At 40.3% G+C, this 18,382-nt stretch overlaps 3 protein-coding genes across 3 annotated transcripts; 2 read left to right on the top strand and 1 right to left on the bottom strand.

Moving 5' to 3' along the window:
* Positions 1 to 3,487: 3,487 nt before the first annotated feature.
* Positions 3,488 to 5,109, bottom strand: LOC147289821 (pentatricopeptide repeat-containing protein At2g40240, mitochondrial-like). Its single transcript, XM_086235611.1, has one exon. It carries the CDS (start codon positions 5,037 to 5,039, stop codon positions 4,056 to 4,058), a length of 984 nt encoding a protein of 327 aa, XP_086091737.1. The 5' UTR covers positions 5,040 to 5,109; the 3' UTR covers positions 3,488 to 4,055.
* A 5,171-nt stretch (positions 5,110 to 10,280) lies between these two features.
* LOC147289822 (HXXXD-type acyl-transferase family protein) lies at positions 10,281 to 12,132 on the top strand. Its single transcript, XM_086237922.1, has one exon. The coding sequence runs from the start codon at positions 10,431 to 10,433 to the stop codon at positions 11,775 to 11,777; it is 1,347 nt and encodes a 448-aa protein (XP_086094048.1). The 5' UTR covers positions 10,281 to 10,430; the 3' UTR covers positions 11,778 to 12,132.
* A 4,189-nt stretch (positions 12,133 to 16,321) lies between these two features.
* Positions 16,322 to 17,476, top strand: ABI4 (Integrase-type DNA-binding superfamily protein). Its single transcript, XM_086234902.1, has one exon. The coding sequence runs from the start codon at positions 16,322 to 16,324 to the stop codon at positions 17,474 to 17,476; it is 1,155 nt and encodes a 384-aa protein (XP_086091028.1).
* The last annotated feature ends 906 nt before the right edge of the window (positions 17,477 to 18,382 follow it).

Consider the following 18,382-nt stretch of genomic DNA (forward strand, 5'->3'; position numbering starts at 1 on the left):
CACCTTATCTTCGCTGCCTTTCTTTTCATACCCCCTCGGTTGCTCGACATACACATCCTCGCTGAGCTCTCCATGAAGAAAGGCTGATTTCACGTCCAGTTGATAGAGTTTCCAATCCCTTTGAGCTGCCAATGCCACAAAAAATACCTCTGTATAATCGATTCCATGCTCTTGAGAGTAACCTTTTGCTACCAAACGTGCCTTGAATTTATCCACTTCTCCATGCTCATTGAATTTAGTTTTGTAAATCCATTTGACCCCAATTCTCTTGCAACCAGCTGGTAAATCGACTAGAGACCATGTCCCATTCTTCTCTATGGCTTCTATCTCGGCATCCATTGCTTTTCTCCATTCTTTCTCTTGCACAGCTTGTTCATAATTAACTGGATCATTGGAACCCGTCATGACCATATTAGCTTCATTTTCTTCATCTGATAACTCTTCTCCAGGAGTATAATCTGCCAAATAAGAAGGTGTTCGTAGAGGCCTTCCTGAGCTTGAGTACACAGCTTGAGCATTGCCTGTGGCTCCATTTGGTACTTCCTCCTGTATCTCTTCATTCACTACTGCTTCATCTTCATTCTGCTCTGGTTCTTCATTCATCTCACCATCTCCTTCTTTACTTGAGTCATCATCAAGGTCACCCCAAGTAAGCTCCTGCTCCTTTTTTGTTTCATCACTATGCCAACTCCACTTCTTGTCTTCTTCAAACACAACATCTCGACTGACAATGATTTTTTCTTTTACAGGATCGTACAACCGATAACCTTTTGACTCCTCACTGACTCCCATCAGCACACAAGCATGGCTCTTGTCTTCTAGTTTGGTCCTCCTTGCATCCGGAACATGTACATGGCTCACACACCCAAAGACTCTGAAATGACTCACTGATGGCTTCACCCCCGTCCAAATTTCTTCTGGTGTTGCATTCTTCACTGCCAAGGTGGGACTCCTGTTGAGAACATAAGTGGTCCAGTTCACCGCCTCGGGCCAAAAAGGCTTTGGTATTTCCTTCGCTGAAAGCATGGAACGAACTAGATTCATCATCGTTCGGTTCTTTCGCTCTGCAACACCGTTGTGCTGTGGTGTGTAGGCGGTTGTAAGCTGCCTTTTGATGCCATGACATTTACAAAACTGATTGAACTCTTCAGAATTAAATTCACCACCTCTATCAGTGCGTAAGCACTTAATACTCATTCCAGACTCCTTTTCAATCATATTCTTAAAGCACTTGAAAACACCAAAAGTTTCTGATTTCTCAACAAGAAAGTATGTCCATGCTTTTCTACTAAAGTCATCAATAAAGCATAACACATACCTCTTCTTGCTATTTGATTCAGGTGTCACTGGTCCACACAAATCAGCATGAAGAAGCTGAAGCTTGTGTGTTGCTCTCCATGCACTCTTCTTGGGAATAGGATCTCGATGTTGTTTGCCAACAAGACAGTCTACACAGGGAGATGTTGGAGACGCAAGCTTAGGCAGACCATGTACCATGTCTTTTTCTTGAAGAGTCTTCAATCCTTTGTGGCTCAAATGAGCATATCGGTTGTGCCATAAGTTAGTGAGGTCTTGAGCACTGGTATGGAAGCACTTCTCTTCATGTGTGCTGGCTACAATTGCGAACATCCTATTGGCTGTCATGGCTGTCTCTAAGATAAGGCCTCTCTCAGGATGATACACCCTGCACTTTCCTTCATGCATTAGAACGGCAAGCCCCTTCTCTTGAAGTTGACCCACACTAAGCAGGTTGTTTGCCAACCCTGGCACATAGAATACATTTGCAACAATGTGATTGACACCATTTACAACCAATTTGACTCTGCCTTTGCCTTGGACCGTCATCTTATAATTATTTCCCAACTTGACATGTTGTCTAAAGCTTTCATCCATCTCACAGAAGAGAGCTTTGTTTCCACACATGTGATTACTGCAACCGCTGTCAAAGAACCACACATCATCTCTTGTAGCTTCATTCACACATGCCATCAACAACATCTCTTCTTCTCCTCCAACCTCTGCATAGTTGGCTTTTTTATCCCAACTTGGACATTCATATTGAAAATGTCCAAGTTTATGGCACTTATAACACTCCACAATTGCTTTATTATAGCTTCCTCTTCTTCCCCTAAATGATCCACGACCGCGACCTCTTCCTCCTGCTCCACTTGATACTTCTTCATGTGTTGCCTTTAGAGCTTGTTCTTCTCCAGTGTGCTTGTTAAATTTCTGTTCATGCACAATCAATGAACTTTGTAGTTCATCAATGGACATTTGGTCAACATCTTTTGATTCTTCAATTGAACAAACAATATAATTGAATTTGTCAGTTAAAGATCGAAGTATCTTCTCCACGACTACCACATCATCCATTTGTTGACCATGGCTCCTCATTCGATTAGCCACAGATATGACTCTGGAGAAGTACTCAGTAACATTCTCTCCCACCTTCATCTCCAGAACCTCAAACTCTTTGCGAAGAGCCTGAAGGATAGATCTTTTCACCCTGGCATTGCCTTCATATTTCCTCTTCATGGAGTCCCAGATATCCTTGGATGTGTCCTTTTTTAGGATGGTCTCCAGAATTTGTCGATCGATAGCCTAGAACAAGAAGTTTTTCACCTTCAAATCCTTCAATTTCCTCTCCTCAAGAAGTCTGTGTTGTGCTTGTGCCTGATCTTCAGCTGCTTTGCGTTGTGTCTCTGAAGGTTGAGGTCTCTCTGTCACCACTGTAGAGAATGTTCTTGCCTCAGCTCCTTGCACCACCTCTAATGAGATCCCATTCTCTATAAGATCCCAGTATTCTTTGGAGCGGAGAAAGTTCTCCATGAGCATCGCCCAATGCTCATAGTATCCATCAAACTTAGGGATAGCCGCCTGAACAAAGCTCCCTTTGCTGCTACTCTCTGCCATGTTTTCTCTCAAGCTAACTGTTTCTCTCTTTCTCACTCACTTAGGATACTGCAGTTCCCAAATACACCCTCACTCAGGCCCCCTGGATGAGGCTCTGATACCAGATTGTTAGAAAACTCTAATGAAACAAACAGAGCACAATAACAATATGGATAAATGATTCCTAATCTTATTGAACAGTCTTGGCTTTTAAATAGCCTTACAACTTCAACTGAAACAAAAGGATAACACCCACGTTTAACACTCCTACAAACGTGGTGCACTAACTGGAATTGAGATAAACATGAACTAAGTGGTCCTACACTAGGACTTATTTAACAGAATCAATAACCATGCCTAAAACTTTGCTGACTTCTTCAACACGTTTTGGGGGGCTTGACGACGCCGTTTTGACGGGAGGAGTTAACGGCGTCAGCCACCTCTTTCCAGTCTTTTTGACGGAGGTTGCCGCGGTTCAGTTGGAGGTAACAGTCGCCCCACGCCGCGATGAGCGTGGAGGTGGCGCCCTCGCTCCAACAGTCCTCGCGGCCCCCCCGAGCGTGTTGCCTGGTCGGGCGAGCCATGGGTCGAGTCGGGATCGGGTCGGGGCGGTGATGGGGAGAGAGAGTGAGAGTGGGTGGGAATAATGGGTTGTTGGGTGTAAAGCGAGGGATGCGAAGGAAAAGGATCGGACTCGGAAGAAGGAAAGGGAAATCTGGCCGTGCATTCCACCGGCGGTGACGTCAGCTCCCCTATTGGGGTTGGACGGACTTCTAACCACTCTAGTTTAACCATGTAAACTAAAACTCTTTGGTCTTCGGACATGCTCTACACACGTACAACGTTGTCGTTGTTGATATTTTGCTTTGCTTGGTTAGTTGGTTTCACTGTCAAATTTGCTTAGTTCTTGGTTTATTAGGGGAATGCCGTTTAACAGAGAAAAATGAAAACAAAAGATTAATTAACTAATTAACGGCTTTTAGAGGGAAGGTAAGGGACAAAGAAGCATATTTACTCTTTTCCGCCCCAATACCAGCTAAGTATATTTTGTACAATAAGCTCTATGTACTTCGAACTATACACCTATAAATTTAAATATAATAAATATCAAGTTTCTACCTTGATCCAAACTTTTTTGTAAACTATAAAGAACCAAAGAAATTTTAATTCTGATTTTTAATCTTCAATTTATCACCAATCACCAAACCCCTTGCACTTATTTCATCCAAGACCAGCTTTGCCTCATTAAACCTCTTCAACTTAATGAGCTTGCTAGCCAAACTGCCAAAACTCTCCGTGTCCAGCCAAGTGTCCTTCCCGCTAAAACCACTCACAAACTTTACCGCCTGCGCGTAAAAGCCCAGACTCAGCAACGAATCAACAACGTACACATGTGTCGAGAGCAGCTGCGGCACTCCATCATTCACCATCCTCCTCAGCAGCACCAGAGCCCCCTCTACCTTCCCCGCCTTACACGCGCCAAGCACCAGCGCGTCGTAAGTACGCGTATCCGCCTGCATCCCCTCCTCCTCCATCCTGCTCAGAACTCCGGCAGCCGGAGCCAAATCTCCGGCAAAACAGTACGCCATCAGCAGGTAATTATAAGCCGTCAGATCCGGAGGAGCCCCGAGACTCCTCATCAGACCCACCACGCGCCACGCCTCGTCCATCCTCTTCTTCCTGGTAACCAAATTGAGTATGGGGTGAAAAGTACACGCGTTTAGGCCGTAGTTCCCACTAGCCATCACATCCACCACGCGCAGCGCCTCATCGACCCTCTCCAGCTTGCAGAGACGCGCGATGAGGGAGTCGTACGCGCTCTTGCGGGTGAACCCTTTGTCGAGACGCGCTAGGGTTTGGGAGAGATCGTCGAGTAACGAGAGGGCGGATTCGGTGTTGGTTATGAACTTGAAGGTGTTGGTGGTGTTGAAGCAGTGGTCCTTCACGCGCTTGTTGAGGAGGTAGTGGAGACTCTCGAAGTCTCTGGAATGGCCTGCGGCGTGGACCAGGTCGTCGTAGTAGGCGGCGGTGGGCTTGTCGGGGAAAGAGTTAGGGTTAGGGATTTGGGTTGTGAAGAAACGGGCGGCGACGGTGAGGATAGAATGGGAATTTAGGGGTTTGTGAAGGACTTCACGGAGGAGTGACATGATTAGGGTTTAACAGGTGATGTAGTACACAAATGATGAAATGACGATGGCTTTGATGGGTTAGGGTTTAAGCTGCTGAACGAAGCTCAAAGCTTCAAATTCAAACCCCAAATTGAGAAATGGGTGGGTGTTGATTTTATAAATGGGCTTTCTTGGATTTAAGTCCATTGGACATGGCTTTGGGTTGTGTAGGTAATTCTAGATTGAGGTTTAGGATGGGCCATCATTGCCCATTAATTAATGGACCAAGCAATGCTTAAAAATGTGCATGTCCTAGGAGAAATTTTTTAATAAAGCTGCCTAACTGTGTGTATGCTATAAGTTTATAACCACCCAGTATTACTGCTTTACTGAAAAAAATCTCTTTTCATACTAAAAATTTTTTCTTAACACGAGATTTGAGTCAGTATTCAAATGCTCAATACTCACTTGACAGCATTACGTTCACTCACATTCCATAATGTTTATGCATCTAACATCTTGTATGAGGGAATGCCTCCCCATACCACTATCTCATCGTGAATTTGTGATGTAGCTTTTTTCAACGTTTGGGTGATCTATGATTTTCAGTATTATTTCTAAAGAATAATAAACAGTTTCATTAACTTTCATGATTAATCACCGAGTTCAGAGATGTGCCCTTGTCCCTCAAAATAGAGGCTGTGACCCTTGTGAGTTGTGACCATAAGTTTGGTTACAGTCTTACAGACATAGATTTTCCTGTTTATATATGCCGACTTATTTAATGAGGAAGATGGCGACCCAACACGCATTTCAAAGACAATGAATTCATGGCGTGAATTGTGCATTACCTATTTGCTGGAACTTAGCACACGTTTCAATCAATCAATATTGTGTGCCTATCGGTCTTGAAGAGCTAGCTACTAGCTAGGCCACCACATAAAAAGACATAGTGATAAAAGAGATTCCTCGTGATAGAATTGAAAGTTTTACCATACTTGTAAAAGTACTATATAGTCACAAAATTGCTATAAAAATATATCTGCTAGCTCGAGCTTTTGAACGCTTATTTAAGTAGTCGAAATATTCAAAAGTTTTTTGTTTCAAAAAATAAAGAAAGCAGAGATTTCAAATCTATGTGAAATACAATAAAAACCACTATATTTCAGTAGTATTCCTAATCTCTTATGGGGCTATATATGCACTGTGGGCTGCACTTAGTCGCAAGTTAATAAAAATCTTAGGATAAAGATATCAAAATTGGCTTTTCAAGTAAGTTGTGTTGGTGTGGCTTTTGTGAAATGACGTGACATGGGTTAAATCACAAACCAGATGCTAGCTGGAAAATAGGGAGTCAAGCACATGAAAGAAAGAATAATAAGCTAGGTAAGGTAGCTATGTAAAACGACATGCGTATGAAAACATGCAGATCCATGCATATCCGTTCAAACTTGAAAGAAAAGCAAGAATTTGATCTTTCTTTGGCGTTGTTATCGATCTCGGTCTATTTTGGCTTCCCAAACTTTATGCCTATATCCGATATATATGCATCACCTTTGGTCCCGTGGGGACCTAGTTTGACCTCTTTTGCTGACTTGCCCTTTTCTATTTTTCTTCAACCTCAGCTCTTTATAGTCTAGCTACCTCACTCTTTCAGAAGAAACGAAAGTGAAGCTAATTATTCTCTAGCTAATCAAATTCCATGCCGACATGATAGAATTTCACGTCCAAAATTCTTAGTCTTGTACTACCTGAAAGGTGAACATGAGTGAAACTTAATTTCAAAATATGTCGATATTATTCCTAGTAGACTACTTACTTATTTCTTATAGATAACTGTGTCATTGTCACTTTTATTTTTAAATTCATACCTTATATCAAATTACAAAATTTCAACAAAACCCTTTAATTAACTTGAGTCTTTCAACCTTAATTTACTTCTAGCATTCCATCACTTTCTCTCTGAGTGTGCACGGACTCACAGACAGTCATGCACAGAGAGCATCTTGAAGATGAAATTAATAGGGCGGTGGTATGTCGTCATGATTTGACTATATATATATATATATATGGCATCGATGCCTGGTAATGTCATGGTCATTAGCATATATGCACATCCATATATATTTGATCGATCACTGCTTTTTGAACTACTGAATATACCTTCAGGCCAGGCCAGCTACCAAACAATTGTTTCTGATCGCCAGAGACAGCATTTCTTTGTTTTCTTATCAGACAAATTATTTGTTGTCTCTGTTAGTATAAGGTCTCGAACCAGCCAAACCAATATGTATATAATCCAAACTCCATCTAACCTACACGTTGTTGCTATGTATATGTGTCTTAATCATCCCCAGACCTGCAGACCATAATTAACAACTATTAATTGTACGAATTTATGGTCAGGAATAATCATGTCTATTTTGTAAAATTGGTTTTATAAAATGGTAAACAATACAATTTTACAGGGCTGGCATTTTGTGCCAAATTACCGATTCCAATTCCAATTCCGACTGACGCCAAATTAATATGTTCGATCGTGCTGTGTGTTTTTTAAATATCGGCAGTTTTATTGAACCGTATCGTTATAATTGGGTTTAAAAACGATCTGAAAACCTCCGTGAAATACCAACAAGTCGAATCGATTTGCCACCGACGCCTAAACAAGGCCAACCAAATGCGAAAAGTCAATAACCACCTAGAGTCGGTTTGGCAACGGTCCGTATTGTGTCTTTCCGTTACTGTCGGTTTCGGTTGTTAGTAAGGATTGTTCGGTTCGGTTACTGACATTAACCCACCCCTGTAATTTATACATGCTTGCTTTATAAAAATAAATTTATTACAAAAATGATTAATTATTCATACCATGAAGCAATTAAGGATCTTGCATATCTTCTCATTTTCCTCTCTCCTTTGATTTTTTATAATTCCCAACCGCAAACTCGAGTTATGCCAACAAGTATTCTTAATGATTACTAATAAAATTATCCAATTTGTTCTGACAAAAGATCCCAATGCCTTGTATACTAACTTGATTAGTCTTAATGATTCTTCAAGGGTCACATAGAATTTGGTAGGGAGAAGTATTTTGATGTTTAATTATATATATTAGTTTAATTAAAGTCAGGGGATTATATTTTGGCCAAAAAAAAAAGTCAAGGGATTATAGGGGGGCATGCATATTCATAATTTATAGCACCAAAAATAAAAGTCAAAGTGCCGGCTACAAACAATAATAATACAACTCTTTAATTTAATATTGAGCATGGTCATCACATTATTTAGTATAATACTGTATATATGCCTTAATTTGTTGGACAAGATGATTAATGGATCACATGGCCAGATGCATTTCCATAATTTTTTTATTGCCAGATTATAGATTTGTTTAAACATCCAGGTCCGACAATCCCATCTGTTTATTACTCAAATTGTAGATATGGATTCATGGAATATTAATAATAAAATAGCTAGGCCTACAATACCTATCCAAACTAGCTAAGCTAGCTTATGAAACTGAAAAAAAAAAAAAAAAAAAAATATATATATATATATATATGACTTTTCATGGACTCAATTAAACAAGTCCCAAATTATATGGAGGACATAGATATATTCTTGTTAACAAAGCTCACTAAAAAGTCCCAAATTTAACTCATGAAACTAACACAAAATTTTAGGAACCCCACATAAAAATTGAGTGGCATCAATACCAAATCTGTTTAGTTCATCAACTTTCGTGTGCAATGTAGCCCATATCTAAGGGAGGAATTAACAGAAAGGAAGGCTAGGCTGCAGAGGGTGCTATATCTTTAATTAATTAAGGTCCATAATAGAGGACATCCTTTAAAGTTAGCTAGCCTATGTCCAAAAACATATATCAAGCTCGATCTTTCTTTAAATACCCAAGCCTGCCTGCCACTAATCTCTGGGACTGGGACAATATTAGAACTAAAATCAAAGCATATTATATTTGAATCTGAATAAGTCATAAGAGCATCCACTATGATTCTAGCCAGTGAGCTTCATTTAGCTTTATAAAAAGAATAAGTCATGCACATTTTTTCGTTTTCATTTGTTTCCCTTGTCACTGATATATCGATCCTTCTCCAAATTTTCTCCAACTGAACCAAATCATTAGAAAGAAAAAGAAAAAAAAGAAGAAGGAAAAACAATCTAAGGATAATTAATAGTTAAATATGGTTTTCACGTACTTTACAAAACTATTATATATATGGGGGGTCCATAACAAAGAGGGCTATGAAGGAACTTCAAACTTGTATTGCTCAATGCTCACTCAACTGGTGGACATATTGCCTGTTTTTTCACATGGTTTTATCTGATTTTTCAAGCATAGTCAGTAGGCACAGTGGATCTTCCTAAAATGCCGTTCCAAATCCCTCATAAAATATTTTGGTCTGCGGATCAAATGTCCACCATTAATAATAAGAGACACAGAGAGAGAGATAAAGAAATCCCAAGACTGCCTTCCAAGTGACCCCACCCCAAAAGCCAAAAGGTTCTCATCTTCATCCACCAGGTTTTACGTAATATTTCTATATGATTGTATCCCTCTTTTTGCAAAAGATATCGCAGACATGAGCTAGACAGCTGGTATCAGTATCCACGTCCATCAGTTCCCTGTCCAAGACAATTGTACAAATTAAACATGCAAAAAATTCAAGAAAAAAGTTAGATTACATGTTATGTTATTAAATTGAAAATAAAATAAAATTATATGAATGTGTGGTTCTAATTCAGAATTTTATTGGTCAAAAAAGTTCAGAGTATTGATCACATCTTAACGTGTAAATATGCAAGAGGTCGATTTAGTTATCAATCATATATCTATACACATATTATTATATGCATAAACGTGCACACAATTTATAAAAAATAAAAGAACTAATAAGGATTTATTAATTTAGAGGTTGGTCGAGATCTCAAATTTAATTTGGGATACATAGTAGCTAGGATTCTGTCACTAAATTAATCTACTTTAATATTAAATCCAATCCATTAGTTTAAATGATGATATATCTAAATGAACCCTAAATATCTTGTTATGAATTAATAGTTTATACATAAAAACAAAAAAGAAAAGTTGGAAGTGAATGCATATCTGATATCCCATCGGTCTAAACAGCTGCACAAATGGAGCTATCAGCTATCAGTCCGCTGAAGCCAAGTTGGCAATAATTTTGTTTTGATACATTCATTTTTCCATAAAGCGATTCCCGCAGAATCTTGGCACAAATCTTTCACAGTTGAGCAAAACACACACATGGCCTCTCTGTCTCTTATAAATTCATACTTAATTACTACGAAAGGGTCCAACCCAAAACCCACCCCCCTTATTACTAAGTACACACTCTCCCTTGCTATTTTCACCATTTTGATCATTTGAAGCAGAAGCTGAATAAATCAGTTATGGGAAGCTCTGTGCGTGTCAAAGAGGCTGTGGTCGTCACTCCCTCCGACCCAAGCCCTTCTTGCGTTCTCAACCTCTCAGCCATCGATTCCCAGCTCTTCCTCCGCTTCACCATCGAGTACCTCTTAGTCTACCCCACGCGCCCGGGCATCGACCAACCCGCAACCGCCACACGTGTCAAGACCGCACTGGCCAAGGCATTGGTTCCTTACTACCCACTCGCCGGGCGAGTCAGAGCCAGGAACGACAACTCCGGAGGCCTCGAAGTGGTGTGTCGAGCACAGGGTGCCGTATTCGTGGAGGCCGTGTCCGACCGCACAACGGTCTCCGACTTCGCGCGGGCCCCGCGCCACGTCACCCAGTGGAGGAAGCTCTTGTCCCTCCACGTGGCGGACGTCCTCAAGGGGGACCCACCGCTCGTGGTTCAGCTGACGTGGCTCAAGGACGGAGCAGCCGCTCTGGGCGTTGGATTCAACCACTGCGTCTGCGACGGAATCGGCAGCGCAGAGTTTCTCAACTCGTTCGCCGAGTTGGCGGCTGGCAAACGCGGACTCAGCGAGTTTAAACCGAAACTGGTGTGGGATCGCCACCTTCTGGACCCGCAGCCCATTAAAAATCCCCAAAGACGAAACGCAGCGTTTCACCCAGAGTTCAACAAAGTCCCGGACCTTTGCGGGTTCGTGAATCGCTTCTCCAACGAGAGACTCAGCCCAACCTCATTCACATTCAACAAAAGATACGTAACTGAGCTAAAGAACCTTGCTCTATCCACGAGTGGACTCACCCCCGAGTCATCATCCTACACTTGTTTCGAGGTTCTCTCGGCCCACGTGTGGAGGAGCTGGACCAGAGCACTGAATCTCCCTTCAAACCAAATCGTAAAGATTCTGTTCAGCATCAACGTAAGGAAGCGAGTGAAGCCGAGTCTACCCGGCGGGTACTACGGCAATGCGTTCGTTCTGGGGTGCGCCCAGAGCAGCGTGAAAGAGCTGGCGGAGAAGGGGTTGGGGTACGCGGCGGGGCTGGTGAAGTGCGCGAAGGAGAGAGTGGGGGACGACCACGTGAGGAGGGTGGTGGAGTCGGTGAGCGAGTCGAGGGCGAGTCCGGACTCGGTGGGGGTGCTAATAGTGTCGCAGTGGTCAAGGCTGGGACTCGAAAGGGTTGACTTGGGGATGGGGAGGCCGGTCCATGTGGGGCCCATCTGCAGCGACAGGTACTGTCTGTTTTTGCCGGTGAATGACGACCGTTGCGATCAGCAGCAGGGGGAATCTGTGAAGGTGATGGTGGCGGTCCCCACAAGTGCGGTTGACAAGTACCAGTTGCTGCTCAGGAGTCCATACTCGTGAGATCGGACCCCAGGAACAGATTCGCTTTCCTCAACACGTTGACTTTTGTACAGTGTTTCTGACTTTTAATTATAACATTTTATAAACTGGGGATCGAGTAAACGTCTTCATCGACGCTCCATCAGACTCGTATACTGTAATCTCAGAGGAGCACCGTTGGATCAACTGGATCCGGATTCCGGACGCGGATTGTGCTACTTTGTTAATCTTAATTAGCATTGTTTTTAGTGGAGATTTTGCATTTTGGTCATAAGGTCTGTGTTTCAGCCGCATTAATTGCGTTTCATGTGTGAAGAGTTGAAAAAGGGACCATCTTTCATCCTTCATACTGTTGCTGTAAACTTTAAACACCATGTTTAATCACAAGGGTATCAACTAGCACACTGAATTGATTGTGTTTTGGCAGCAACTCCATTAAACTGAAATGATTGTGTGCATTGGTAGTTCATTGCTATGAATTTCTTTAAAAGGGAGGGCTGTTGAAGTTGAACAGTGGAAATTTGGGTTTTGTTGTTGGACTTAGGTCCGGTTTGGGATTGTGGTGGAGAACTCAAAATTTGCGGATGACAATTTTCAATCACCTACAGCAGTTTTGGTATTTGGTAAAAAAATAAAAAATTGCTTTTTTTCATAATTCTCAACTCCCCACAACAAAAACAGAAAGCAGGTTCTAGGTGCTTTTGAAAGCTGTAGTGACTCACAGCAACAATGAATATTTTATTTTACCCATAATACCCTCATTGATTTTTATGATTTTTATTTGTTTATTTTAAATTAAAAAATATGTCCATTGTTAGTTATATTTTATATTGTGATAATTAATTATGATATTTTATTTATAGGATTAAAATTATAATGTACCTAAAAAAATAATAGGCATACTTATTTAATAATGTTGTTATTAGAAAAATTAATGCTAATAAAAATTTGTAGTTAAAATTTTCAAAAACAAATAAAAAAAAATATTATTTTTACCAAACAAATAAGTGAAATGCATTTTTAGCATCATGTCCATTTTAGTAATTAAACACAGTCACAGCATTTTTATATTAACATTTACCAAACACTTTGATACTGTTTTTTGCACTCACAACACTTTTGAAAATATAGTTTATCAAACACTCAACTGCTTTACTTTACAGCTGACTTTACTTCACAACTGTTTTACTTTACAGCTATTTTTTCTCACGGCAATACCAAACTGGCCCTTAAGATATGCTAGGTACTGGAGACAACACCTACAAGAATGGGCCAAGCAGCCTTTCTGGAGGACTTGATTGGGGTTTGCAGTTTGCACATTGTACGCCAGCCCTCCCAAAACCAACCCAGGCCCATTGGATTGAGCTTGCATAAATTGTCTTGTAATGACTCACCAGTGTTATTGAAGCCCAAAATTGAACCTGCTCGGAGGTCACAATTCTAGAGTGTGCAACTCGATGGGCCCGCCTAATGACCCCTGAGGGTACCTCTTTTTGTTTTCTTGCATACTTTCCTCTCTCTTTCTACTGAATATTTTAATTTCTAATTCATGATTCTTTTGTGACCAAAAAAAAAAAAAGCAGTGAATATTGTATTGTTTATCTGTTTGGATCGATGCCTTTTTACATCATGTTGTAATGAGCGTAGCCCGGATTGCGTGGTCGAATTCATGATGTTGCTGATCATGTAATAAATTAGGGCATGCATCTTCAGTGAGCTTGGAAGCTACAAGTTGGCTGAAAAATTCGGATGCCTTTTGGCTTTTAGATTTGTCTTCAGAATGAGTATAATAATGAAGCTGCTATTGTTGAAAGCATATTTTACATTTCACATTCGAGACGTAAAACATTGCGTTAATCACAGTACGTAGTTAACATTGTTATGCATGGATCACTTTTATCTATTATTCTCAATTGATTTTGATTTGACTAATCATATTATGCCACTATGAGTCGATCTTATATCCTTAATTAGAAGCGATCAATGCTCATGGTCTTTTTAATGAAATATTTCAAGTGAGCAGTCTGTCGAGATCGACCACCAATCCACCAAACGATAGAATCACTTGCACCTACATTAACATAGTGACAACTTTTTCAAGATAATATTAATATTATTGGAATAAAATTAAAATAAATAATAGGATGGAGAGGTTGGTTGTGGCTGAGATTGGAACAGCACCCCTACAAGTTTACAATACAATCCCATGTACGTGTTACATGCACAATGCGCGTACGTAGTTAGCAGCAATAGATGCTTATTGCTAAGTCCAAAATCCAAAATGGAAGGGCAAAAAGAGTAGCACCAGACAGACCTTGATATTTTTGCAACAGGTTCAGGGCATCGTATCATGATTCATACAGAAGACAGATTTTCTCTCTCAAGCTAAATAGCGAATAGCTATTTGGGGTCCAAGTGGGTTCTGTACTTAGTTGCTGCTGCTGCTGCTGCTGCCTTTGCGAGTTCCAAGGTGGTGGGCTGGGCACCACATGCTTAACTTCCTGCTCCAAACTATTCCTGGACTTCCTCTTTCGTGCAGACACGTAATCCCTTCATGCAATCCCCTGTTCCACATCGACATGCATCTATATAATATCCATCTACCTAATGGTCCTTCTTCCTCTTAATTTTCACAATAGAAAAGAGTCACAGTATATATATGTATGGTTTTGCGATGGCTAGCTTATCTACTTATATTCATTGCTTTCAGTACGTAGAAAACAGCTCCTTACAAGAAAGACATATACCACTCAATATCTTAATTAGAATATATAATTGAAACACGTTATTCCTACTTCCAATTTGTACGTAATTTATTTTCATAGATATTGTTACATAAGCTTCTAACATGCTTGTCCCTTGTTGTCATGAAACCACAATGAGCCATGGCGACATATATGACTTGTTTATTTGTTTTGGTCAAATTGTATTACTTACAATATATGCCAATTATTGTTGGTCACGAATCCTGATAAGGATGTGGAACAGAAAATATGGATGCACCAAGTTTGAACTAATTAATTTTCTAGGTAAGAGCAATACTACTATTATCCTATAAATTTTTGTTGTATTTTTAAGAAGATATTGTAGCACCAACATTAAGCAATTCAAAAGAGTTTGAATACCTATTTAATTGGGAGGGCGACTTTGACCACCTTGAAAATACGAGTGGTAATTAAGTTCAGGCTGGAAAAGTTACTGACTGGGACAAAATTTAATATCTTTGATCTATCATCAGAATATCGATCTCTTCCCATTTACAAGTTCTATAAGAAGTGATTGATCAATAGCCAGAAAAGAGGTACAGGGAACATGAGGCAGAGCCATCATGTTTTTACGTCAGAAATTACACCAACCTCCCATAAATTTAAATGGCACATATATACTCGAATCCTCACTAACAAATTCCACAATTAATTAATTCGATCATAAAAACTTATAAATATTTTTTTAAGTGCTGATCGATGACATAAGTAGGCTTTGTAAGTTAATCGCTTACATAGTTACATGTAAAATAAAATATTACTTGTCTGTAAATTAAAAGTGTGCAAGTATTTCGTATCCATAAAAAAATCATTAAATAAAAAGTTTGTGATTTGTAAAAAATTTCTTTTAGATTTACAGCAAAACCTAGAAGAAGAGAATGTGACACTAATGTCTCTTCCAAACCCTAGACTAGAGGAGATTCATTAGGGAAGATTGAAGAGAAAGTAGTCTTTTTTTCTTTGACTTAGAAGGCAATTGAGAAGACTAAAACGTAAGATCCATCTCTTCTGAAAGCCGCCAGACCAGAATGTAGACGTTATAGAAGAACGTTTACCCTTACGTTGGAAGATTAATTAATTATTAAACATGCTTATTATTATTTCTTTTGGGTGCTTAATTATTCAGCCATGAACACTCCTATAGTCCTATATTTATTAAATTTGTTTAATCAAATGCCATTATAGTATCTAATATTTTCAAAACCTGGGCACTTTGAATAAAATTTATATTATTTTTAATAATTAAAATACTAAAATGTGTACAATACATTCTATATTAAGTACACAAAGTTGCTGAATAAATTTGATGAATAAATATGATCAACCTGGGATTAATTATGGTTAGGTTATATAGTTATATATGTTGGAGAATGGAGACTAGGATTTTTTCAAAAAATAAAACAAATTAAAAACATTCAGAATCTGGGTATTAAATTATTAATTAAGAAGGTAGGAAAATAACATACATATATATATATAGTTAATAAAATAAGTAAGTAAATGTCGCAAATTCCAAAACCAATGTGCAATGAGTCCGGTCTGTTTCTTCACTGCGCAGCAATCACCCGATCTCTTTTTCTCTCTCAGTAAAAAAAGAAAAAGCAAATATATATATAAAAGATGAAGTCGCACCGCCCTCATCCACCATTAACAAAAATGGCATTGAAATCAGACCCAGGACGCAGAGCAGAGAGTCTCTCTAATATTTCGACTAATCGAGAACAGTGAACGAGGTAGTGGTGGTCTCCATCTTTCCCAGACGGTCTCCTTTTCTTTAAAGCTCGCCACAAACCACACCCTATGGACGAAGCGCAGCTCTCTCTCTCTCCTCCTGCAGAAGCAGCCCCACCTCACCCTCCCCGAGACAACCCTAACTCTCCCATTCCCAACACCACCACCGCCTCCACCGCCACTACACCCAACCAAACCAACTCCACCTCTCCAAACAGAAAGTCCAAAGGCAAAGGAGGCCCCGACAACAACAAGTTCCGCTACCGCGGCGTGCGCCAGCGCAGCTGGGGCAAATGGGTCGCCGAGATCCGCGAGCCGCGTAAGCGCACGCGCAAATGGCTCGGCACCTTCGCCACCGCCGAGGACGCGGCTCGGGCTTATGACCGAGCCGCCATCATCCTCTACGGCTCCCGGGCCCAGCTCAACCTCCAGCCCTCCGGCTACTCCTCCAACTCCTCCACTCGCGGTTCTTCCTCTTCCTCCTCCTCCTCTTCCTCCACTCAAACCCTAAGGCCTCTGCTTCCCCGTCCTGCCGGCTTCGGCCTCGCCTTCCCCTCGCCGGCTCACCCGCTCATGGCAATGACGGCCGCGGCTTCTTCTTCTGGATTCCTGCCCTACGCTGCTCTTGGGGTTTATAACCCTTGTTCCACTTCCGTACAGATGCTGAGTCATAATAATAATATGGTGCTGGAAAATCCACACCAACAACAAGCGGTGGTGCAACAACAACAACAACAACAAGAGTATAGTACTACTTCTACTACTCATGATCAGTATCCGCCTTCATCTGATTGTAGCGAGGTGGTTTGCGGCGGCCGCGGTGGTTGTGGTGACCCCACTACCACCACGTCGACCTCGTACCTACATCAAAACCCTAGTAATCATAACTACCATCTTCATCCTCATCATCAGTACCAGCTCCAATTGAACCAACAACAACAACAACAACAACAGCATCAACATATTGAAAATCAGAATTGCGCTGGTGGATCGTACGATGAGATAAATTCGCTGGTGGGGTCGGTGGGATCGAACTTGTCTTTATCGAGTGCTGCACACGAGACCAATATGGTTGCACCGGCGGTTTCGGATCCGATGGGGGTGGTGGGGCTCGGACCCATGTCCCCGTTAATGTGGCCGTTGACGAGTGAGGAAGAGTGTACGCCGAGTCTTTGGGATTATGGAGATCCTTTCTTCTTGGATTTTAAGGGATTTGATTCATGATGGTCATCAATTCGGTACTTCTCTGCATCTCTTTCTGTATCTTTGAAGAACGAAGAGAGCTATCTAGCTAGATATATATATATATATATATACGATTATATATTCGTTCGACGCTTTATATATACATATATATATATATATACTGGCTTTGCATGCAAGATTTGATCATGGTGATTTTGGTCTATTCTGGTCTTGGGGATTCATTATTGGGTGCCTTAATGTCATCGATCGTTGATGGAGAATAAATTACAAGATCGGCCGGTCCAAATTAACGAGCTACACCAAGGTGATCCATTGAGGCTTGTGATCATATAAGTGTTTGGTGAAACAAGGGTTTTTAGTAATCATCTTAGTTACTGTTTTTTGATATGGACTCTCTCTATATAACGAAAGGTGGGGATCGATCTGAGGAGGTAAGGTTGCTATATATATCATTTTATGGAGTTCTTCTCCAGTTTTTATGAAGATCTCAGAATTTATGGAGTTTTGTGATGGACTGAGAGTTTTCATCCTACCTAATAATTAGGGTTTTATTTAATTATGATTATAATTATTTAGCATCTAGTTTATTGGGACAAATTAAAGAAACTCGATTCTTTCTTCTTCAATGTGGTCTGAGAAATATTGTATCGTTTCATAAAGCATGTAAGAATATATATACAAATAATACTAGTTATATTTTTAATTTTTTTTTTATATAACTCTAGCTAGCTATATATCATGCAGAATTTTGTTATACTTGAGTAGAGGGCCGGAGAGGAACTAATCTGAAAAAGAAACTGCTTTCATACTAATGTGTAATAAGTGGTGTCTATTTGAATTACCCAAAGAATAATGCTATACTTACCACATTTCTTATACCACATTCTTATACCATCTCACGTGTCATTACTTTATTGGACAGAG

The sequence above is a fragment of the Dryas octopetala genome, chromosome 3 (assembly GCF_963921425.1).
Source record: "Dryas octopetala chromosome 3, drDryOcto1.1, whole genome shotgun sequence".
NCBI lineage: Eukaryota > Viridiplantae > Streptophyta > Magnoliopsida > Rosales > Rosaceae > Dryas > Dryas octopetala.

Bases quoted from the DNA above. Each gene is read 5' to 3' on its own strand.
- LOC147289821 (XM_086235611.1), bottom strand. From the start codon at position 5,039: ATGTCACTCCTCCGTGAAGTCCTTCACAAACCCCTAAATTCCCATTCT.
- LOC147289822 (XM_086237922.1), top strand. From the start codon at position 10,431: ATGGGAAGCTCTGTGCGTGTCAAAGAGGCTGTGGTCGTCACTCCCTCC.
- ABI4 (XM_086234902.1), top strand. From the start codon at position 16,322: ATGGACGAAGCGCAGCTCTCTCTCTCTCCTCCTGCAGAAGCAGCCCCA.